Here is a 24,383-nt window from a genome sequence, read left to right as displayed (position 1 = left end):
CAAACTTTTCCATTGGCTGAAATGGGGATTGGAGACATGATTACAGCTATGAGGTAGTGCGGGCACCTTATGATGGTAAGCTTAAAGGGAACCTGTCACTGGGATTTTGTGTATAGAGCTGAGGACATGGGTTGCTAGATGGCCGCTAACACATCCGCAATATCCAGTCCCCATAGCTCTGTGTGCTTTTATTGTGTAAAAAAACTATTTGATACATATGCAAATTAATCTGAGATGAGTCCTGTCCCTGATATGAGTCAGGGACAGGACTCATCTAGGGTTCATTTGCATATGTATCAAATCGGTTTTTTTTACACAATAAAAGCACACAGAGCTATGGGGACTGGATATTGCGGATGTGCTAGCGGCCATCTAGCAACCCATGTCCTCAGCTCTATACCCAAAATCCAGGTGACAGGTTCCCTTTAAAATGTCATGCCATGTATATTCTATAAAACCATTACTGTTCTTCGATATCGATGCCTACAGTGTAATACTTAGTGTGTTTTTTTTTGTTTTTTTCCACTCTTAGGGTGCCTTGTATTGTCTGCTTGGAAACCATGGTGCAGTCTGCCTAGCAAACCTTCATGACTGGGAATGCATTGTACAGACCTGGCCAGCAATAGTGTCATCAGGTCTCAGCAAAGTAATGTCCCTAGAGAAGCCGTCCATTGTCCGCCTTTTTGACGATTTGGCTGAGAAGATCCATCGGCAGTATGAGACAATTGGTTTAGATTTTTCAGTAAGTAACAACTTGCATCAATTTTATGAGCGCTGAGAGAGTTCACATTTGTTAATCTGAAGCTCGTGGTGGTAATTGACTGCTCCTCAGAGCCTCACATTGCATCAGTATCGGGCGCAGAAAATAGCAACGTAAAGCCATTCAATCTTAAAGGGACACTGTCATCTGGATTTTACTTACTGAGCTATTAACATCACCACATCAGTCTCCACGATTTACATTAAAATATAGTAGTATTACTGCCCTGTGTCCTTTATTTGGTCTATAAAATCGCTTTTATTAATATGCAAAGTACCTCAATAAGGAGCCCAAGGGGACGTCCTTTCGGCAGCTGGAGCCCAGCCGCACACATTACTTCGGAGCCCAGCACCGCCCCACTGCTAATTTATTCACTGCTCTTCGCCGACGTAATGTTTGTGCAGTGCTCGTAATCCCACGCATGCGCCCTTTATACACATGTCAGCGCCCACGCGGTGTCCTGGCATCGGCCTCACAGAAATCATTGCGCATGCGCCAGCTTTGCCACTCCTGCTCCTCCGTCGTGCAAGTTGCCCCGCACCACTCTTCCTTTTCGGGTCGAGCGAAGCTGGTGCATGTGCAGTGACTTCTGTGAGGCCAATGCCAGGACACCGCGCGGGATTACGGGCACTGCACAAACATTACGTTGGCGATGAGCAGTGAATAAATTAGCAGTGGGGCGGTGCTGGGCTCCGAAGTAATGTGTGCGGCTGGGCTCCAACTGCTGGAGGGACAGCCCCTTGAGCTCCTTATTGAAGTACTTTCCATATTAATAAAACTGATTTTATAGACCAAATAAAGGACACAGGGCAGTAATACTAGTATATTTTTAATGTAAATCGTGGAGACTGATGTGGTGATGTTATTCGCTCAGTAAGTAAAATCCAGGTGACAGTGTCCCTTTAAGAATCAGCAGCTTAAACAGTGCTGAAAAAGTGTGAGATCTGGGTTATTTCAGCGCACTGTCTCTGCCGGAGGATCACCCAAATCTACACGCCGCTGCCTGCCATCAGAGTGTGTGAAAATCGTCTTTCTGTAAAATAATTTCCTTGTTTATTTTTATATTTGGGCCATAACCTGCTATAGCAGTCTGTGCCAATACTATGTTGTCATATATATTGCCTGCTTCATTTACAGGTCCCAGAGAACTGTGTACAGATTGCTATTCTGCTGCAGCATTCACAGAGCCCCTCTAACAATGCAGAGCTGCCTCATCCAGATCAGCTTGCCATCGCCCTGAAAAGACAGGAAGAGAAGAACGCAGAGTCTGTAAGGTGAGTCCTGCTTCTTCAGTGGATGCAGACACCCTCTTTAAAGGGGCTTTTTCACTTCAGCAAATAGCATTTATTACGTAGATATAGTTAATACAAGTCACTTACTAATGTATTGTGTTTGTCCATATTGCTTCCTTTGCTGGCTGGATTCATTTTTCAATATAACAAAACAATAACAAACACAGGTGCACTCTGCAGTCTCACTAAACCCTCAAACTGATTTTAAAATTGAGAGATTAGTCAACATGTCCTACGGTGTAGAACATGTCTAAGCCCGGGCACCACGCCAAGGTTTCTCAAATAGCCCGGGACCTAACACTCTCCTACCTGAGCCGTATGGGCGATACCAGGAGCCAGTGGGCAAATTACAGGAGCATAAGGCCGACTCACAAACAGCTCACCAGTTACCTCCAGCATGTAGCCATGCTTGCAATGGGAGGAGTCTGCGAGTCCCACTCAAGACTGGCTGATATGTCCCAGGCCTCACAGGTGCACCTAAATGTGGCCTGTAGATGGAAAACAGGCACATTTAAATTGGAGTTTATACACCTCCAGGAATCTATATATACAAACTAAGAAGACAGGTTGGCATTAGCAGGGGGTGCTCGAACCCACATGCAGTTGTGCATATATATATAGGGGAGCAAATCCTGCACTTGTGGCCCGTTGCTAATGGCAATCCCCAGCAAAATGCATACGGTGGAGGATGCCCGCGGCGAACCACAAGTACCACAATAGACATCCTACACAAGGTAACAAGTGTGGATGTCATAATTAATATAACAATATAACAAAACAATAACGAACACAGGTGCACTCTGCAGTCTCACTAAACCCTCAAACTGATTTTAAAATTGAGAGATTAGTCAACATGTCCTACGGTGTAGAACATGTCTAAGCCCGGGCACCACGCCAAGGTTTCTCAAGTAGCCCGGGACCTAACACTCTCCTACCTGTGCCATGTGGGCAATACCAGGAGCCAGTGGACAAATTACAGGAGCATAAGGCCGACTCACAAACAGCTCACCAGCAAGCATGGCTACATGCTGGAGGTAACTGGTGAGCTGTTTGTGAGTCGGCCTTATGCTCCTGTAATTTGCCCACTGGCTCCTGGTATTGCCCACATGGCACAGGTAGGAGAGTTTTAGGTCCCGGGCTACTTGAGAAACCTTGGCGTGGTGCCCGGGCTTAGACATGTTCTACACCGTAGGACATGTTGACTAATCTCTCAATTTTAAAATCAGTTTGAGGGTTTAGTGAGACTGCACAGTGCACCTGTGTTTGTTATTGTTTTGTTATATTAATTATGACATCCGCACTTGTTACCTTGTGTAGGATGTCTATTGTGGTACTTGTGGTTCGCCACGGGCATCCTCCACCGTATGCATTTTGCTGGTGATTGCAATTAGCAACAGGCCACAAGTGCAGGATTTGCTCCCCTATATATATGCACAACTGCATGTGGGTTCGAGCACCTCCTGCTAATGCCAACTTGTCTTCTTAGTTTGGATTCATTTTTCCCTCACATTATTCCATGGTTACAATCAACCTGCAATACAGGAGCGGTGGCCGTGTTTGCGCACGATAGGAAAAAGCACTAGCCTATGTGTGCTCCCACTGTCCTGGCGATCAGAGAGGCCAGTGCATTTTCCTATAGTGTGCAAGCATGACCACCACTGATGGATTGCAGGATGGTTGTAACCATGGAAATGAGCAGTGTATAATGTGATGAAATAATTAATCTAGCTAGCAAAGGAGGCAATATGGACAGTCACAATACATTAGTAAATGCCTTCTATTAAAGGGGTTATGCAATTTCTCAAACCCCCCCCCCCCCCCCCCCTCACACACACACACACACACACACACACACACACACGCGTGTGTCGGGCCCCTCACCGGTAATATACTTACCCTGCTCCTGGCGCCACTACGAGTCCCCGCACCGCCGCTGCTGCTTCTCCCTGCTCACAGATGAAAACCTCCAGTGTCGGGGGGGAGAGCAGCCAATGGCAGATGGGGACGAGCCTCCCTAGCATTACGGGTGACGCTAGAGAGGCTCGTCCCCATCCCCGTCTGCCATTGGCTGCCCACCCCCGACACTGGAGGTTTTCATCCGTGAGCATGGAGAAGCAGCAGCGGCGGTGCGGGGACCAGGAGTGGCGCCGTGAACGGGGTAAGTATATTACCGGTGGGGGGGGGGGGTTTTGAGAAATTGGATAACTCCCTTTAACCTTATCTTCATGATAAATGTCACTTGCTGAAGTGAGACAAACCCTTTAAATTGTGCATGTGGGGAGTTTTATTCACTGGACTTCTACATTGGCACATGTGCCTGTATTTGATAATGTGCCCTTTTGTTGTTTTTGTTGTTTTTTAGTTTTTTATATGATGAAGCTAGAACTATTTGTTTTCACAGGAACTATGAATGTTTGATTGACACATTGCTTGATTGTGTCACACAGAGAAACCTGTAAGTAGCTTACATTTCTGTCTTATTATTTGAACTTTCTGGAGTAATAACCGTGTAATACAGCATGCAGAATTTGCAGCAGGGCTGATTTTATGTTACTGTTTTGGGGCCTTGAAGACTTCAGATATTCATAGCCATGCACCCTTTAACTTAAGGGGGTTGTCAGAGATAATTAAAAATCTTAGATAAGCCCTACAGTGGCTTAAAATAATAAAAAATACAATACACTCACCCCTGTCTCCAGCACCGTTCTCTGCAGGGATAATCCGGACCTCCTGCTTCTTTTTGTGATGTGCGGATGCAGCACATGACCACTGCAGTTTGTAATCAAAAAAGGTGGCAGGAGAACCGAACCAGCACCACAGAGAAAGAGGTGTGTAACTTTTTATTTTATTTTAAGTCATTTTAAGGCTTTTCTGAGATTTTTGTAATTGTTGAGTGCGTGTTCATTATTGCTAAGATGTCTTTTATATTTGGTTATACTTATGTGCACTTACCACCTCTTTGCAGTCCATGGAAGTTTGAACACATCGGCATTGGGTTTTTGTCCCTGCTCCTGAGAGATGACTATGTGCTACCTCTTCATGCAATCAAATACCTGGTCCAGTGTCTGAATCATGACGCTCTTATCGTGCGCAAGGTGCAGTCACTTTTTTTTTCAGTATATGTGTGAAAGTTTCAAGGGGTTTTCAAGGATTAGAAAACCTTGACTGCTTTCTACCAGAAACAGCACCACACTTTTCCATAGGTTGTGTCTCGTATTGCCACTCAACTGAACTCTGCGGACGTGTGGTGCTGTTTTTGGAAGACAGAAGCTATATTCTTCTAATCCTGGGTAACCCCTTTAACAGGTGCTCCTTATTGTGTTTTATTTTATCATTGACTGCTTCAAGAGTAACTAAACGTTTGTATAAAAAAAATTTAACATGTCCCTAATGCCCTAATAACACTTTTTGTAATATAGTTTATTAATGTTTTTGTTTTTTTATTAAACTTTTCCCTAGTGCTCTGTTCGCTGTGCGCTTAAAATCTACTTCTCTGTACACTGCTGACTGCTCAGCGGTGTACGGAGTACGGACATGACATTTTATCAATGGGGCTGCAGCAGCGCTGTGAGTATGGGCAGGAGCGCATATTGCTGCTCGTGCCCCCCGGAGGTTTACTAAATCCTGGCATAGCACATGGGTACCCTGTAACCCTGTGCTATGCCAGGATTAGCTCAGCGGAGCGGGCTTCTGCCTGCTCCGCTAAGCTTAGAGTCCTGCATGTCAGCTCTTAACTTAGAGAAGCAGGCAGAAGCAGGAGCCTGCTCCGTCCAGCTAATCCTAGCATAGCACAGAGCTACAGGTTACCCATCTGCTATGCCAGGATTCAGTAAACCTCCAGGGGGCATGGGCAGTAGCAGCAGCAATATCCACTCTTGCCTGTACTCTCTCTGGGATATAAAGCAAATGCTTTATATAAAAGAAAGGCTCAGAGGAAAAATTTCAGAGGGAATTGATCCTAGAAGTGGACATATAAAACACCTCAAAAAGAGATTGCACAATATAATGAAATTGACAATCGGTAAAATAAGGTACAAGCGTCTATGCAAAAATATAAATTATTATACAATAACTCAGAATACAATCAAAGCTTAATCAATACAAAAACTCAGTAATATGCAATAACACACATTGATATGCAGTGCCGTAAGTTCGCCACTAGATGGCTTTAACACGACTACCAGCGTTCTATATCACCTCTCAAACATAAAATGTAATACAAGCGCCCCGATGACAATTATTGGATATACACAATAGTGATAAGGACAGATACGAACCATTGCTCTGCTCAAACTATGACCAATCTCGGATATCGGGTAGTATTTCTACATAAGTTATAAATTATTTAGCATGATATGGCTATGGAATGAATATTCCAATCAGAGATTCTCTCTGATATCAATACTAGATCTTTTATTCAGTAATATGCATCTTTACTGAATAGTGATAATATTGATGTAGTACATCTAACATTACACATCCGCAATAAAGCAGGGATTTTCCTAAATATCAAGCTAATTAATTCAATCAATACTACACATAATAAAGTTATACGTTACCCGAGAGTGCAGTTGATATGCAGAGTCTAAGGGAAGTCAGCTCTGAAGTACGTTCTGATCATTGGGATTTTTCTCCTGGGGTCTCTCCATTCTTTCTTAGTTTCTGTGTGTGTTCTCCCCTTCCCTCCATCTGTGTGTGGTTTATGATCACAAACTTATCAGTTAGACACACCTTCCTAACTTGGAGTTTTCCAATCCTTGTCGGTTAGGCGTGTACATATGATGTCACTGTGATGTCACTATATCACCCAGAATGTATTTTAGCTGTTTGTGCAATGTTACCTATTCATACCTAGGTGGCACTATTGCATAAGCTACTAGCATCACCACTATTAAGGGTTAACTGTCCAGGTCTGATTTCTCTTACATTCTATACACATATGTGGATACCTAAATCAGAGCTAAGGGATTATCACATAAACCAATTAAGGCATAGACTTTGTGGGACCATTTAAACTTTTCCCATACTCTCAAATTTATGTAAAGATTAAGAATATAATGGACCGTGTACTCTCACAGACGTGTGTCTCTTCTGTTACTCCAACGGTTGATTGTTAATAAGAGTGTTATTTTAACTAACAAAGTTTACACTTAATTCTGCTCATCATGCTTTAGGAGTGTATGCGTTCCTGGTGAGAAATACAGAAAATAGATGCATTGACGTCCTTCATAATATTCAACAATACAAACCAATATATATATGTCCTATTGGTTATCTTATACTAAAACTTAATGTTCATTATACATATACATATACATCACAGATTTTCTGCTTCATCAATAGACATTAAACCATAGGGATAATTAGTTCCATACACATCTAGAGAATATCTTTTATCTCAGTCACAAATCCACAAGGAGACAAGAATGACTCTTCTCAGACTGGCACATCTTATAGAAAAGAAACCTTATGAACAGTGTCCTTTCCATGAACCTCTTTTGGCCTACTTTAAAATACATACAAAATGGCTTTATATGTTACAATATGGCCGCTCATAGGTAATCCACTATAATTAGTATATAAAAATGTTATTTCTCGCCCATTCCATTGGGGGACACAGACCATGGGTATAGCTTAGTCCACCACTAGGAGGAGACACTATGCAAATAATAAAAAACAGCTCCTCCACTGCCTATACCCCCGTGCTCCAACAGGAGGACCTCAGTTTTAGCTTAGTGTCGGATAAGGAGGTGACACTCCTGCTCCTGCAGGGTTGTCCCTGTAGTTTTTTCTTCTCCTGTTTGTTTTTTTTTCTAAACAGAGGACGCAGGGTCGCATGGTGCGTCCCTGGTCTCTCAGTGAAGCGAGCGCCGGGGTCGAATGGCCGTCCCCGTCTACCTCCCTTTCCCCCCAGAAGATAAGTGGAACCGGGCTCGACCTGCAGCTCCGGTGGCCTACCAGATTCGGGGTCACCTAGTCCTGCCCTCTATCCAGTGCACTGCCACTCCTTGTGCCAGATGACTGAAGAGGTGACCCCTTGCTGGTCCGGTACAGAGGGTGAAGACTGCAGGACTCAGATAAGTACATCGGCTCTCCTGCAAGCTCCCCCTAACCCTCCCCCCCCCCCCCCCATGCTCACACTGTGACACGGTTCTTTAGGGCTTACCTGTGGATCTGGGAGGGCCGGCTGGTTGAGAGGGAGGAGGGATTCCTTCTTGTTCCCTGCATTCTGGCGGTGGGCGCCATTTTCGGAGCCGGGGCATGCCTTTCGTCATAGTTCCCGCGCGTGAGATTTTTTACCGCAATTTTTTTCGCGCGATCTGTGACATGACTAGAGGGCAGAGCCTATCGCGTCAGCTCCGGCGTTTCCGCTTTGCCTCAGCGCCTTTCTACGCTTGAATGCTACTCCAGCTCCTCACAGGACACGGTAGGACAGATAGTGTTCCGCAAAGCTGTAGGAGACCCTGACTCCGGGATTGCCGCCATCATGCCAAGACCTGGGGCCCCCCGAAAATCTAAAGCGATACCTCAGGTCCCACTGGGATCCTGTAGGTCTGCTGCTTGTCACTATCGGTTACAGGCTCCTGTGACTCTTGCCTTGCCTCGGGACGGGATCATCCACCTCCTCCCCCTCCACCAAACCAGCCCAGTCCCACCTCCGCCCCTTCGGAGCTCACGGAGCACTCCTGGGCCTCTGCCATAGCTCTGGCGGTCGCGGACTTGGCCTAAGTCTCGCGCCCGGCCATGACCTTTATGGAACGCATGGCGGCCACTGATCCACCGCCTGTGGTTAGCACCGCTCCACCTCCCGGTGCCCCTCACAGAGGACGCTCGACCGTTAAGAGGCAGCGTACGCAGCAGCATCCCTCCTCGGATGACTCTGCTTCCTCTGCCGTGCTTTAGGGTGTACCTGTCGGTTACTGCCCCATTTCGCCGCTCGGACTCCCTTTTTGTGGTTCCCGAGGGGCCTCGTAAGGGTCTGGCGGCCTCCAAGGTCACTGTGGCTCGGTGTATTCGGTCGACTATTGCCATGGCCTATCGGTCCCGGGGTAGGGTTCTCCCAGCGGGGGTTACCACGCACTCCACCAGGGCGGTGGGGGCCTCCTGGGCTAGGCACAATCGAGCCTCTACATCACAACTTTGTAAGGCAGCCACCTGGTCGTCCTTACATACCTTTACAAAGTTCTACCAGCTGCACTCTTTGGCGTCGGCTGATGCTGCCCTAGGGCGCAAGGTATTGCAAGCTGTGGTTCCTGTTTAACCGTTGGACGTTTTCCCTCTGGAGGTGCTGGTCTTCCCACCCCATGGACTGCTCTAGGACAGTGTTCCTGAACTCCAGTCCTCAGGGCCCACCTACCGGTCTTGTTTTTAGGATTTCCTTAGTATTGAGCAGGTGATATAATTAGTGTCAATGCCTTAGGACTTACCACAGGTGTTCATTCTGTGGGCTATTCCCAAATCCTGACTGGTAGGTGGGCCCTGAGGACTGGAGTTGGGGAACTCTGCTCTAGGACGTCCCATGGTCTGTGTCCCCCAATGGAATGGGCGATAAAAGGAGATTTTTTGTGAAACTCACCTGTAAAATCTTTTTCTCGTCTTTTCCATTGGGGGACACAGCTCCCACCCATTCTTGTCTGTTGCAGGAGGGGTTGGTTCTATTCTAGTGGGACCTTATGGTTACCGGCCCGATGGCTTTGTTAATATTTGGTCTCTGATCTCCTTCTCCTACTGCTTTTGCACGCACTGAGGTCCTCCTGTTGGAGCACGGGGGTATAGCCAGTGGAGAAGGAGCTGTTTTTTATTATTTGCATAGTGTCTCCTCCTAGTGGTGGTCTAAGCTATACCCATGGTCTGTGTCCCCCAATGGAAAAGACGAGAAAAAGATTTTACAGGTGAGTTTCACAAAAAATCTCCTTATACCTATGAAAAAGCACAACATCTCTGCAATGCGCCCCATTGATAAAAATGTCAACTCCGTACACCGCTGAGCAGTCAGTGGACAGAGACGTAGATTTTACGCTCGCAGCGAAACGTGCGCTTTAGGGAAAAGTCTAATAAAAATACAAAAAACATTAATAAACTATATTACAAAAAGTGTTATTAGGGACAAGTTTAGTTAGTCTTTCAGGTCTGAATGACTAGCAGTACAGTTTCAATGTCACATGTTATTTCCAGTACAATCCACTGTTTTATTACAAATACACTACTGTCTTGCTTTGAATACTGAAAGTCTATTTAACATCAGCATTACTGTTTAGATATTGTAACCCACACACACATTTTTGAATTCAGATTTCTTGGAAATAATAGTTAAACAGGTTAGTGCAATCTGACACTAGGCTGAAGGTCTTCACCACATTCAGCTGAAAATGATGCATCCACATCCAGTAGCAAATCCAGTGCAATTGTTCCAAGTGCTTTGTAGCCAAAAGAGACTTCCACCTTCCTCTATAGCCTGTAAAACAAGAAAAAGTCGTAATAGCCTTCAATGGTATTGCATCGCAAGGCTCTGCTCCTCCAACAGAAGGGCTTTTATTGTTCTCACAAGATCTCCATTAAAAAAACATAATCGTAAAATAAAATTGCATCCACAGTGTATGTGACCTGGCCCTACTCGAATCTAGGGGCTTTTTCAAGGGCATGACCCCTCTTAAAAAAAAAAACTGCTTTTATAATTCAGTTTTCCAGTCGCATACAATGTTCATTTTGCTAAAGGCAACCTGTCGCCTCCAAAAACCATCCCAAGCCGCCAGCGGTACCTGACAGTAGCCCAGCAGCGTGTTTCCGACGATAATTTTCTTCCTGAAGGCTGATGCGGCTAAAGCTCCGAAAACTTTCTTTTATCCCCTGCCGGCGCGCTTCTCTAGACATGCTTGAAGTCAAGGGGGCAGCGGCCTTCTTGCTTCAAGTTAAGTTAACCACGCCCCCTTCCCTGCCCCTTCGCTGTGACTGACCGCGCTTGTGCAGAGAGTTCGGCGAAGGGGCAGGGAAGGGGGCGTGGTTATCTTGACTTGAAGCAAGAAGGCCGCTGCCCCCTTGACTTCAAGCATGACTAGAGAAGTGCGCCAGCAGGGGATAAAAGAACGTTTTCTGAGCTTTAGCCGCATTGGCCTTCAGGAACATAGTTATCGTCGGAAACACTCTGCTGGCTACTGTCAGGTACTACTGGCGGCTTGGGATGGTTTTTGGAGCTGACAGGTTTCCTTTAAAACCACATCTCAAATCATATTCCCAAACTGTACAGCGTATAAACTTATGTAGTCAAAATATCACAAAACATTACATCAAGAAAAAAACCACATCAAATCTACATCTGCTAAAATCAGAACAAACCTGTGTGTACTTGTCAAAAATTATCCCCATAATAGGATGCCTGCTCAGATGGTGCTACAGAGGTCAGTCCCCTGAAGAAGGTGCCAAGCGAAACTCAAGTAGGGCCAGTACACACATATACTGTGGATGCCATGTCATTTTATTTTATCATTATGTGATAAATGTTGATAATAAAACCTTTCTGTTAGAGGAGCAGAGTATTTTTAACAAGGATATTGCTGCGGTATTCTTGCTGTCAAAAATACCGGAATGGCCAGCAGAACCCACAAAAGGGCAGCCAATGCTAGTGTGAGAAGAGCCTTATCCAGCATTATCCAGTATATTAGCGGGACACTCTGCTGCCAGTTGCTATTTTTTATCATTATATTTCTTATATGTACTGTACTTTCAAAGAACAGTTTTGTAACCTCCCCTTCTTCAATTCCAGATGGCGATCTCCACTGTTGCTGGGATTCTTAAACAATTGAAGAGACCTCACGTTAAAGTGCCCATTTCTCCATATGAAATTGGTATGTAGAAATGTTTTGAATATTGGTGGATGTTCCTTTCTTTACCAGATCTAATCTAAAGGGGTTTTCCAGGTTTTTATATTTGCAGCCAAGCCTGCTGTACCTGCTGAAAAAAGCAAACTCCCCTTCACTGGTCTTCCGATCCCCGTCTGTAAACTTCTGGATAGACATGTTCCCAAGCAGCACATCGCTGCTGGATCACGTGCTGCTTGGGGAAACAGTAACTGCTGAAGCCAATCATCGGCTGCCGCAGTGCATATGGCCCCATCCCTCTGGAAGTGTACAGACAGGGACCACAAGACCACAAAACAGAGTCAGAGAGCCAGAACAGAGCAGCAGGCTGTGGCTTCAAAGTTAAAACCATGTAAAAACATGGAAGACCCCTATTAAAGCTAGTGTAGTGTCTATACACAGCCGCAAATCACAAGTTTTATTTTAATATGATATTACTATTGGTTGTATAATTGTGCTAATCTGTTAAAGGAGGATGTCCCAAACCTGACACCATCATGGCTGGAGACAGGCCAGACAACCTGTGGATACATTATAATAGTGCCGGCCTACCAAAGACGAAAGAAGTTTGGGAGGTCAGCCGCTTTGTGGAGAAGACCCACTGGGGCTATTACACCTGGCCTAAGTGAGTTTTTGTTTTGGGGTTTTTAGTTTGCTTTCATTTCTGGATAAGAACTTTTACATGAACAAATACGTTGACGAACAGAGTATTGGAGGACACGTAGGAAAATTCACATATTCTACAGTTTTATTCCTTTTTATAACAGTTAAAGGGGAACTCCACTCTTTATATTGTATTTCTCCATAAAACAATCAAGTAATCGAAAACACTACAAACTATATTTAATAGTGTGTTATCATGGTCAGATTATAAAGTATTTATGTTTAAAATGTCATCTCGATTATAAAATATCTGATAAATAATATGGTTATGATTCAGATTACCATTTTTCATTAATGGGGCTGTGTCACTTCAGCAAATAGCTTTTATCATCTAGACAAAGTTAATACTAGGCACTTACTAATGTATTGTGATTGTCCATATTGTCTCCTTTGCTGGCTTGATCCATTTTTCCATCACATTATACACTGCCTGTTTCCATGGCTATGACCACTCTGCAATCCAGCAGTGGTGGTCGTGCATGCACTAAAAAGTACTAGCCAATGTGCACTCCCACAGTCCAAGCCAACGCTTCTTCCTATATTGTGCAAGCACGACCAGCACTGATGGGTTGCTGGGTGGTTGTAACCATGGAAACAATCAGTATAGAATTTGATGGGGAAAAAGTAAATCCAGCCAGCAGTAAGCAATATGGACAATCACAATACATTAGTAAGTGCCTTGTATTACCTTTCTCTACATGATTAATGCCACTTGCTTTAGTGAGACAACCCCTTTTAATACCTTGTTATTTTTTTTGTTTTTACTTACTGCAGACTCATCAAAGCACATATTAAAGGAGTTAATATTTTATTAACGGATGACCTACTCTCCTGATAGGCCTTCATTAGCTGATGGGCAGGTGACCCGCACCAATCAGCTGTTCGGCAATAGTTCCAGTAGAAGCAGCGCTGCAATGCCGAGCTCAGTCCGCTACAGAGTTCATAGGGCTGTCTACTTCCAGTGTCAGAGCTATTGCCGAAAAGCTGATCGTCAGGGGTGCGAGGTGTCGCACCCCCACTGATCATAGTGATGGCTAGAGATGAGCGAATTTCATATTTTGAAATTCGTTCACACTTCGTTTGTTGGTAAAAGGTGAATTGCGTTTTGGTCCGTGGTAACGGAATCCATAACGCAATTCTATAACGGAATGCCTTTAGAGGCATTCCGTTATTCATTCCGTCATTATAGAAGACTATGGGCTGCAAAACGGATCCGTCCCGTTTCCGTTATGCAGGGGAGGAACGGGATCCATAACGCAATTCACCTTTTACCAACAAACGAAGTGCGAACAAATTTCATAAGCGGAGATTCGCTCATCTCTCGTGATGGCCTATCCTGAGGATAGGCCACCACGTAGTAAAAAGTGGACAACCCCTTTAACCATAGAGTGTTGTACATATCCCTATTAACTGTATAAATGAACTTGTTAAACAAAGCTAAATAGTTTAAAAATAAAAAAGTATAACTCAGTATATCTCAGCTCCGTACTTTTTGTTAGTCTGTGCCTAGTATTGCGGCTCAGTGCCATTCATTTGAATTGTAGTGAGTGGTAATACCAGGCACAGCCAAAATTACAGAGCTGCACCTGATAAACTGAAAGGCTCATAGCTGATCAGAGGGGGCTGCCAAGAGTTGGACCCCCACCAATCTGATAATTGATTGGCCTAGCCGAAGTAGAAGCCATCAGTTTTGTGGATCCCCTTAACACATTTACCCAGTACCAAATACTGTACAGTAGTCTTACTGCTTTGTCAGTTTTGCATACTGATCCTTGACTTAATCATCCATTCAGAACCTTATTGGTGTATGCACCTGTTGACCAGCAGCCAACACTTGGAAGACCTCGGGAGGAAATGTCTGAAGTAAGTACTACATATAAACTCATTTGGGAAAGAATATTTGAAGTTTATTTTATTTATTTTTTACCTAAGAAAGATCAGACGTCTGTTTTATAAGCAGTGTCACTTATATGTGCTGTTTCTAGATATTTCTTGATTTGCTGGTGAAGCATGCTTCCAGTAATCCACTAAGAACCTCTTAGGATGTGTTCGACAATGTGTAAATTCAAGTTTGTAATCTAGAAATTAAGTAATGGGTGCTCAATGTGGATTATTGGCTTGACTTGCAGGCAGCATACCTTTTAAAAAGGTTATCCAACCCTTGAAATGCCCCACCATATGCCCGTGCTCCTCACACACAATGTACTTACCTCGCTCCCCCGACACCTGCATTTCTTCTGAAGCCCGCGCGATCGCCGCTGTATCTCCCTGTCGCGCAGATGAAAACATCTGGGGGGGGGGGCAGCCAATAGCAGGGGGTGACTGGGACGATCCTCCCTAGCGCCACCCGATGTTTTCATAAGCTCGACAGGGAGATGCAGTGGCAGCCGTGCAGGCTTGAGCAGAGATGCCGGTGCCGCGGAGCGTGGTAAGTACATTGTGTATGATGGTGTGAGGGGCCCTGGCATATGGGGGACATTTTCAGGGGTTGGATAACCCCTTTCATTGTTAAATTTGCGAATGGGAGGAGACTTTAATGCAGTCCTTTTTTTCCTCCCCAACTGCAGGAACAGTGCGTTAGATTGATAAAAGCATACAGCTAGAATAACAGGTTTTTTTGTCTGTAGAGTGTACTTTAATGACATTAATAAAGTCATGTGATTACAGCAGCCTTGGAACCGATTCAGTTAGCGAATAGAAAGTTACTAACATGGGGCTGGGAAGGAGTGGTAAATGTGATGCGAGCTGGCAGACCTGTAGAAACAGTGACCCTGACCAGGCTGCAGCTCCACTGTATTTGAAGTATGGCAGACAATATTAACAACTTCCTGTTAGTGAATTTTGAGAAAGCGCAAACTACTGAGCTTTGAGAGTAAAAGCTCAGCAAAGATACTGTGTGTGAGAGTCTAGGTTCACGGTGAAGTTAAGTTTAAAATGGAGTACATTTATATTAATGCTTATCTGTACTCGGGTATCGCTGTTGCAGAGAGCAGAGCCTCTAGGTGTAAAGGTAACGCCCCCGTTGCACCTAGCGGCTAATTTGTATATATTAAAAGATTATTTTCTCATCAATGCGGGCACATATGAACATGGGACCAACACAGATGCCTTCAGCTGCCAAGCGCACATGTTCAAGGGAACTGGTCATCAACTTTATGATGACCTCACTGAGGGCAGCATAAAGTAGTGACAGAAATGCTGATGTCAGCGGTTTGTCACTCATGAGCTAAAAGTAAGTGGTTGCTGAGAACCAGCATCATAATCATTGCAGCCCAGGAGTCAAAGAGTCAAATCTACCAGAGTCCTGGTTATTCATAATCTCCTGCACTCTCGCCCATCTGCTGATGATTGGCAGTTCTCTCCCAGAGAGAAAGGGAGAAAACTAGGTATTAGACGGTCAGTCATCAGCAGGTGGGCAGGAGAGCAGGAATTCATGAATGACCATGACTCTTCTCAGGTGGCCGTGACTCTTTTCCAGGCCCAGTCTGCAATGGTTGTGATGTTGGTTCTCGGCAACCACTTACTTATAACTTATAAATGACAGAGCGCTGAAATCAACTCACCTGTCTGTACTTTATACTGCCGTTAGTATGGGCAGCATAAAGTTTGACAGGTTCCCTTTAAAGGTCAGCCAGTTTCATAGGTACAGGACCTGCTGACACATTTTTTTCTTTTTTTGGGTATAGGGGACTGAAATTGGGTCTGTTAGCATGTCCCTTCACTATGGACAAGTACAGTAATAATAGGCAGCAAAGAACCGGTTCATTTCCTTGCAGGAGTTTGTCTGTATACATGTAGTTAGTGTCAACCACTCTCTGGCCCATGGTTGAGGTGTACAAATCGGCAAGAATTGGATTTAACTCACTAGTAAATGGTAATGTGCATATTTATTTTCTTTTACTTATATCCTGTACAAAACGTTTCTTATGTCACTTTTTCTTATTTCTCCTTGCAGGCAGAACAGATCATATATGATCACTTCACTGATGAAAAATTCATTGAGCAGCTCATAACGTTTCTGTCTTTAGAAGATCGAAAAGGAAAGGACAAATTTAACCCACGCAGGTTTTGCCTTTTTAAGGTAAAATAAATTGCCATTAAAACTAAAATCATCGTTCTGTGATGTGTATTGTTACCTGCATCAGATATGTCACCCTAGAGAAGAGAAAGTAATGGAAGGACTGATGGGATAAAGCTCCAGCAGTGATACAATGAGTTCATGCCACATGTAATGCTGTTCACCTATGCTTGGTCCCAACGCTTTTTCCATCATATGACCTGTGGGCCCTTCAGGAGACCTAGATTGCTAGCCTCAGAACTGAGGCCATGAAGAGAGTTGCACATATAAGCTGGGACCCCACATGTAAATACCCTAGACTCCAATGAGAGTAGTATTCCTATCCATTAGCTAGCACCTGTTTCAGATTAGAGTTTGGCCACCACAAGGCTACTATATTTCCTAGCACCTTCTTTACGGTTTGTTACTTCCCCTTATTTTACATGATGGATGGAGGGGATCTAATATTTTGGTAGTTCTTTCTTGATCAGTTCGTAGCCTTGTTATGCTTATCTAAAGTCTGTAAGGAGGCATTCTAGCTAAATAGAAGTAGTATATATATTAGTAGTAGTAGTAGTAGTAGGAATAGAAGCTATATCCAGATATCAGTGGCTGCTTGTCGGTCAGCTGTGCTCCTATATGGTCTGTTCTTCTACCGGTCTAATGTAATATAACATGGGCTGCATTAATGGCTGAGGGGTGGGCATGTACTAGACAGGGAAATGCTATGAAAGCGGTCTTCACACCTGCATTGGGGGCATCTGGAGCCTCTGTCCCACATTCCGTCCAAAACACAGCCCGTCTTTATTACTCTGAAGGATCAGCTATACGGAATGTGGTTTCTTCAATTGACAGGCCCCTCTAGGGTATCTGCCCTGCACAGGGCAGACTGGCCATAGACCTTACAGGGAAATTTCCCAGTGGGCCGATGCCCAGGGGGCTGCCCAAGTCCTCGTCTCTGCCACTGACCAGGTACATAATAAGCTGTCAGTGGTAATTAAAGGGATTCTGTCACATGGATTTTGCCTATAGAGCTGCGGACATGCACTGCTAGAACGCCGCTAGCACGTCCGCAATATCCAGTCCCCATAGCTCTGTGCTTTTATTGTCAAAAAAACGATTTTATATATATGTAAATGAGGCAAGTAAGGAGCCCAAGGGGCTGTTACTAATGTTTCTGGAGCCCAGCACCGCACCCTCTGAATCTACTCCTTGCTCCCCGACGTCACAAAGTTAGAGCACCGTAATCTCGCAGCTAGTGCATGCGCAGTTCGTTCCCTGAGGCTGATGCCAGCACAGGGAAGGAACACTATGCCGGCACTGACATGCGGCGTACTCGCGCATGCGCGAGATTACGGCACTCTAACTTTGTGATGTCGGGGAGCAAGGAGGAGATTTGGAGGATGCGGGGCGGTGCTGGGCTCCTTCACAGTGGGCGTGATTGGGCTCAGGAAACGTTGGTAACAGCCTCTTGGGCTCCTTACTTGCCTCATTTATATACATATAAAATCGTTGTTTTTTTTACACCATAAAAGCACTGAGAGCTAAGGGGTATGTATTTTACGGACGTGCTACAGCGATCTAGCAGCGCATGTCCGCAGCTCTATAGGCAAAATCCAGGTGACAGAATCCCTTTAAGGCTGGTTTCACACTTGAGCGTTTTACAGCGCGTTCAAACGCGCTGTAAAACGCTCAACACATGAAAACCAATGCTTCCCTATGGCCCTGGTTCTCACTTGAGCGTTTTACAGCGCGTTAGAACGCGCTGAAAAACGCCCTACGCTCAAACAAGTTCTTGAGCTTCTTTGGGGTGTTTTGACGCGCGTTTGTGGCCATAGGACACTGCAGTCAATCACACAAACGCGCGTCAAACGCGCGTTTACTATTGCAAAAAAACGTGCATAAAAAAACGCGCGACAAAAACGCGCATTAAACGCGCATATCAAATACGCTCAGGTCTGAACCCAGCCTCAAGGAAACCTGTCATCAACTTTATGCTGAGCTCACTGTGGGCAGTATAAAGTAGTGACAGAAATGCTGATGTCAGCGGTGTGTCACTCATGAGCTGAAAGTAAGTGGTTGCTGAGAACCAGCATCATAATCATTGCAGCCCAGGCCTTGAAAAGAGTCATATCTACCTGAGAAGAGTCCTGGTTATACATAATCTCCTGCTCTCTCACCCATCTGCTGATGATTAGCAGTTCTCTCCTAGACAGAAAGGTAGTAAACTAGGTAGAAGACATCAGCAGGTGGGCAGGAGAGCAGGAATTCATGAATGACCAGGACTCTTCTCAGGTGGCCGTGACTCTTTTCCAGGCCCAGTCTGCAATGATTGTGATGTTGGTTCTCGGCAACCACTTACTTTTAACTTTGAAATGACAGATCTCTGATATCAACTCACCTGTCTCTACTTTATTCTGCCGTTAGTATGGGCAGCATAAAGGTGATGACAGGTTCCCTTTAACGCTATGAGAATTAGGTACTCATGTACCCGGCCAGCAACCGCACACTCCCTCCTGAATTCAACTGTTGTGGTTACATCTCACCTCCTAAGCCCCCGGCTCCATCTTAATCAGACACAACTGGAGGAGGAGAACAGAAAATAGTATCTATTGATGGCCACCACAGAGGGACAGCTTTTGGACATTATGTTGTGCTGCATTGTGGTATATGGTTCTGCTGGGGTGGTATTGCTGACCCTACCTGCTTGTTTTTCCGCCTTTTGTCAATTTGGACCCACCTACAACATGGGGCCACTTTTAGTTTTTTTTGCCAGGGCCACTTTAAGTTCCCTGTCCGCCCCTGGCCCTACATAAACATTTGTGTCTTCCGGTTACTCTAGCGATGGCCACAGCCCTTCCGGTAACAAAGTAGACCTGTACAGTTTTTGATTTAGGATTGGTCGCCATTTAGCCAATGAATAATGAGCAAAGAAAATTTTTGGTACATTAGCTAAGAAATAATTTACATGTGCAGCAAAAATCATTAGATAAGTGACTAAGATGCTTCTATCGGATGAGTACTCGTGTGCGTGTGTTTATACTGAAACCTTTTTTCCTTTTCTTAAGGGTCTTTTCAGAAACTTTGATGACGCTTTCTTGCCAATCTTTACTCCCCACCTGGAGCGTTTGGTGCAGGACTCGCACGAAAGCACGCAAAAATGTGTGGCCGAAATTGTTGCCGGATTAATCAGAGGATCGAAGCATTGGACATTTGAAAAGGTAAGGTTTGTCCAGTTCACATTCAGGTGATATGAAAGGCCCTATTGAAACGCATCAATATGTTATTCTGAATGCTACGGTACGGATCCTAATTACGTTCATGAAAACCCCTTCAAAAAGGAGTCTGGCACAGTGATCAGTTGATTGGCACAGGTTCTGAAGCTGTTGCCAGGGATATATTTCCTAACGCTGAATGTAGATGTGGTTAATCTGACAATGATGTAGTAGTCTAACTGATAGGAAGCGGGTATGATGTAGTAGTATTTATTATAGTGCCATTTATTCCACGACACTGTACATATGAAAGGAGGCGAAGATACACAGAACAAAAGCAGTACAATAAATACAACCTGGCACAGGTGGAGAAAGGACCCTGCCCATGGATGGATAGATAGATAGATGCACTTACATGAGAAGAAGCAGTCACATGGATTCATCCACTGATTGGGGGAAATGTATCAAGTCTTAACACCAGTTTTCTGGCGTACAAAAGCCACCGATTTTGACTTAGATAAAAAAAAAAAAAAAAACTTGCTAAATCACCCCATTAGGAGGATGGCATAGGAAAAGTGGCATAGCATTTCAAGACAAAAGTGTTATGTTTAAATATGCCAAATGTTGCCCGCATTTAGCTACACGTATTGAAAGCAGACCTATCTTCAAAAACTCCCGTCATGATACATTCCCCCCCATTGTGTTTGGGGCCATAGGATGCGATGCATTCGAGAGAACTTCCACTGCTGACTATCTAAGTCACAACTACAAACTATTAGGTGTTTATATATAGAAAGATTATAGGAGTCCTCCGTGCTTCTACGATCAATGACCTATCCTCAGGATAGGTCATCAATATCAGATCAGTGGGTGTCTGACTCCTGACATCCCCGCCAATCAGCAGCGGTGAACAGGAAGAGACACTGGAGACGGCACATGCACAACGTCTCCTTGTACTGCTGATCTAGGTTATCAATAGTAAAAGCCCGGACAACCCCTTTAAAGGGATTCTGTCACCAGATTTAACCCTATTAAGTGAAATCTCCCGCCGTTCAGCATTCGGCGCAGGTGCGGTGAGGGTAAGACGCTCGCAGGCTGCCAGCTTCCTCACCACGCCTGCGCCAAATACTGAACGGCGCGTAGATAAAAGTAGGAATAGGGCATAGATAAAAGAATGGGGGCATAGATAAAAGTAGGAATAGGCTAGTTAGGTTTAGCTGACATTAGCGATGTGCTAATGTCAGCTAGCTTAATAGGGTTAAATCTGGTGACAAAAACCCTTTAATGCTCATGTAGCAAAAGCATGCATGTGGCCCCATGGGGGAAGGATAGTGCCAAATCTAAGATCATAGAAGTTAACAGTATATATCCAATAAAGTAAGGTCAGTGTGGCCATGCCAGTGAATGATTGGTTTTAGGCTACTTTCACACTGACGGCAGCAGGGTCCGGTGTGGGAACAGCCTGCCAGATCTTTGCTAGCTGTAGCCCACCGTGCTGCCGGAAGTCCGCTCCGGCCCTATTCACTTTAATGGAGGTCCAGCCGCAGAACGGCAAACAAGTTGAGAGGCGGCTGGACAAAAACCGCAGCGTTGCGCTAGCGATAACTCGGATCCAGCAGGCTGTTCCCCTGCCGAAACAGCCTGCTGGACCCTGCTGCCGCCAGTGTGAAAGTAGCCTTAAATGTTATGTATGTGAATTGTATATTAAAAGTATTGTTTTATGGATTTTTTTTTCTACAGGTTGAAAATCTATGGAAATTTTTGTGCCCACTACTGAGAACGGCCTTGGCCAATATCACAGTGGAAACCTACAGTGACTGGGGAACATGTGTTGCAACTTCATGTGTAAGTCATGTCATGTCTATAAAGGGCCTTTTACGCGGGGCAATTATCGCCCGAACAATCATTGGCAGTAATTGCCCAGTCTAAATAAGTCACGAGATTAAAAGACAAATGATAATTGGTTTGTTTGTCACCATGAAAAGTGCCCTAAGTTGACATGCTTAGTGCTATTTTTGACCTTTCCAAAGGAACCTGTTGTAATATATAAAGTAACTTTCATCTGATAAGTAACCTACAAAACTACCTCGGGATAATAGGGTCATCAGTATTCCTTTGTGGGGGTTTTTGTTTAACCTCCTAACAGTCACATTAAAATTTGAAAAACCCTCCCAAAAATGTCACTTTTTTTTATTGTAGAATTTTAATGTGTCTGCAGTAAATCTTGTTGGAGCACAACTCAGGGGACACAATTGCATTTTTAACCACTTAGTGACATAATTCATTTTAGCCAAAAGGACCAATAATATTTTCCCCCTTTTTATATTCATGACCTTTTCATTTTTTCTTCTAAATTCTTTTTTTATTATTTTGCAGGATTAGTTGTAGGATTTTTTAGGAACTATTTTGAGGGTATATATAGTGTAGTAAATAACTTTTTATTATTTTATTTTTAGACAGAAAGATAAAAAAAAACAGCAATTTTAACATTATTTTGTGGAATAATGTTATAACATTAAAAATAACATAACTTTATTATGTGGGTCAGTACACTGATGATGATATATACTTTTTTTTTACTATTTTTCCTTTCCTCCTGCAGGCTGTCAGCTCTGCAACTGCTGACAGCCTGCACCAATCAGGAGATATCTGCAGCTAAAGCAGCCCCTCCCCCCACTTCTGCCCAAGACCAGCTCAGACAGTTAGGTGGTTAAGCTTTAATGTGATCCTGCAGCCATACTCTCTTCCATTTTTCCGGTATTCCTTGCTTAAAGGGGTTGTATCACTTCAGCAAAGAGCATTTATTATGTAGAGAAAGTTCATTCAAGCCACTTACTAATGTATTGTGATTATCCATGTTGCCTCCTTTGCTGGCTCAATTAATTTTTCCATCACATTATACACTGCTCATTTCCATGGCTACGACCACCCTGTACTCCAGCAGCAGTGGCTGTGCTTGCACACTGTAGGAAAATGTGCCGACCTCTCTGGTGGCCTATGGTGTGCAAGCACGGCCACCACTGATGGATTGCAGGGTGGTTGAAACCATGGATACGAGCAGTGTATAATGTGATGGAAAAATTAATCCAGCCAGCAAGGGACGCAATATGCGCAGTCACAATACATTAGTAAATGACTTGTATTAACTTTGTCTACATAATAAATGCCATTTTCTGAAGTGAGACAACCCCTTTAAGCAGCTGATTGTATGTAAGGCTGTATTCACAATGTGCTAGAGCCTACCATTGTATCTATACACCTGAAGAATTTCCCAACGTATACCTCCCAGAACGTTGCAATATAGACATATCGTGGCAAATGTCGCCAGTAGCCTCCTGGATAGAATAATGTAGTCTAAAAGAAATATTTTATTTCAAAGTATACTGTACTAAGCTTGGAAGGCTGTTGCAGCCTGATGGGTTAAAGGGATCTGCCACCAGCGACCTCCCTATCCAGCTATAGCTGTAGTTCACCTGATTAGAACACAGTTTTTCTTTTGTTAATCTGAGGCTCTGTTCCTGAGTCATACTTTTTGTTAATATGCAAATTAGGTCGTTAGTGCAGTGAGGGCGTCCCCACTTCTTTTGTTGCACACTCCACTTATTTCTGTTGCCAGCCCCTCCCTCACTGCTTTGATTGACGGGAGCAAGGGAGGGGCTGGCCGCAGAAAGGAGCGCAGCTTGGGTGCAACAAAAGCAGTGGGGACGCCTTCACTGCACCAAAGGCCTAATTTGCATAAAAGATAAGGCACCATAACTCTCGCATAGAGCCTTGGATCCAAAAAAGAAAAAAAAAAAAAGGTTTTAATCAGGTGAACTCACATGGTTAATTGGGAGTTTCTTTTCTCCCCTGACCATGTGTGCTGCATTAGGCTGGTTTCACACAAGATAATGTCACGCTCCGGACTCGCATCGAGAGTATCCGACAGCTCCCTCCTGAACTTCCAGCACTGCCGGGGTCGCATAGCATTATATTGATGTATGATGCTATGTAACCCTTACAGTTGTGGAATGTATTGGATAACACTGACAGCATTATGTCAGTGTTATCCAATACATTCCAGAACTGCTAGGGTTACATAGCATCATAAATCAATATAATGCTATGCGACCCCGGCAGTGCTTGAAGTTCAGGACGGGAGCTGTCTGATACTCGCGCTGCAAGTCCAGAGCGTGACACACTCGTGTGAAACCAGCCTCAGGCCTCATGCACACGACCGTATTTTGTTTCCGTGTCCATTCCGTTTTTTTTTGCGGATAGGATGCTCCCATTCATTTCAATGGGTCCGCAAAAAACGCGGACAGCACACCGTGTGCTGTCCGCATCAGTATGTCCGTTCCATTGCTCCGCAAAAAAAATAGTGCATGTCCTATTTTTTTCTAGTTTGCGGACTAGGATAGGCATTATTACAATGGATCCGCGCAAAAAAACGGATGCCATACGGAACGTCATCCGTTTTTTTGTTTTTTTTTGCGGACTGCAAAACACATACGGTTGTGTGCATGAGGCCTTAATCACCTATTTGTCATGTATTTGTAATGG

The 24,383-nt window shown here is 44.3% G+C and overlaps 1 protein-coding gene across 3 annotated transcripts in view; it reads left to right on the top strand.

Annotated features, from left to right (window-relative positions):
• The window catches only part of PSME4 (proteasome activator subunit 4), a 168,003-nt gene that overhangs the window by 123,918 nt on the left and 19,702 nt on the right, over window positions 1-24,383 (top strand). For all 3 annotated transcript variants that reach the window (XM_040429740.1, XM_040429738.1, XM_040429739.1), the window contains 10 exons: window positions 533-742; window positions 1,898-2,034; window positions 4,454-4,507; window positions 5,018-5,147; window positions 11,813-11,894; window positions 12,378-12,531; window positions 14,363-14,432; window positions 16,525-16,650; window positions 19,695-19,847; window positions 21,582-21,686. In XM_040429740.1, coding sequence (XP_040285674.1) covers window positions 533-742; window positions 1,898-2,034; window positions 4,454-4,507; window positions 5,018-5,147; window positions 11,813-11,894; window positions 12,378-12,531; window positions 14,363-14,432; window positions 16,525-16,650; window positions 19,695-19,847; window positions 21,582-21,686 — 1,221 coding nt within the window. The remainder of the gene's footprint in view (window positions 1-532; window positions 743-1,897; window positions 2,035-4,453; window positions 4,508-5,017; window positions 5,148-11,812; window positions 11,895-12,377; window positions 12,532-14,362; window positions 14,433-16,524; window positions 16,651-19,694; window positions 19,848-21,581; window positions 21,687-24,383) is intronic.

This window comes from Bufo bufo, chromosome 4 (genome assembly GCF_905171765.1).
Source record: "Bufo bufo chromosome 4, aBufBuf1.1, whole genome shotgun sequence".
Taxonomy (NCBI): Eukaryota; Metazoa; Chordata; class Amphibia; order Anura; family Bufonidae; genus Bufo; species Bufo bufo.
The sequence above is the reverse complement of the archived record's forward strand: the minus strand, read 5'-3'. Positions and strand labels throughout refer to the sequence as shown.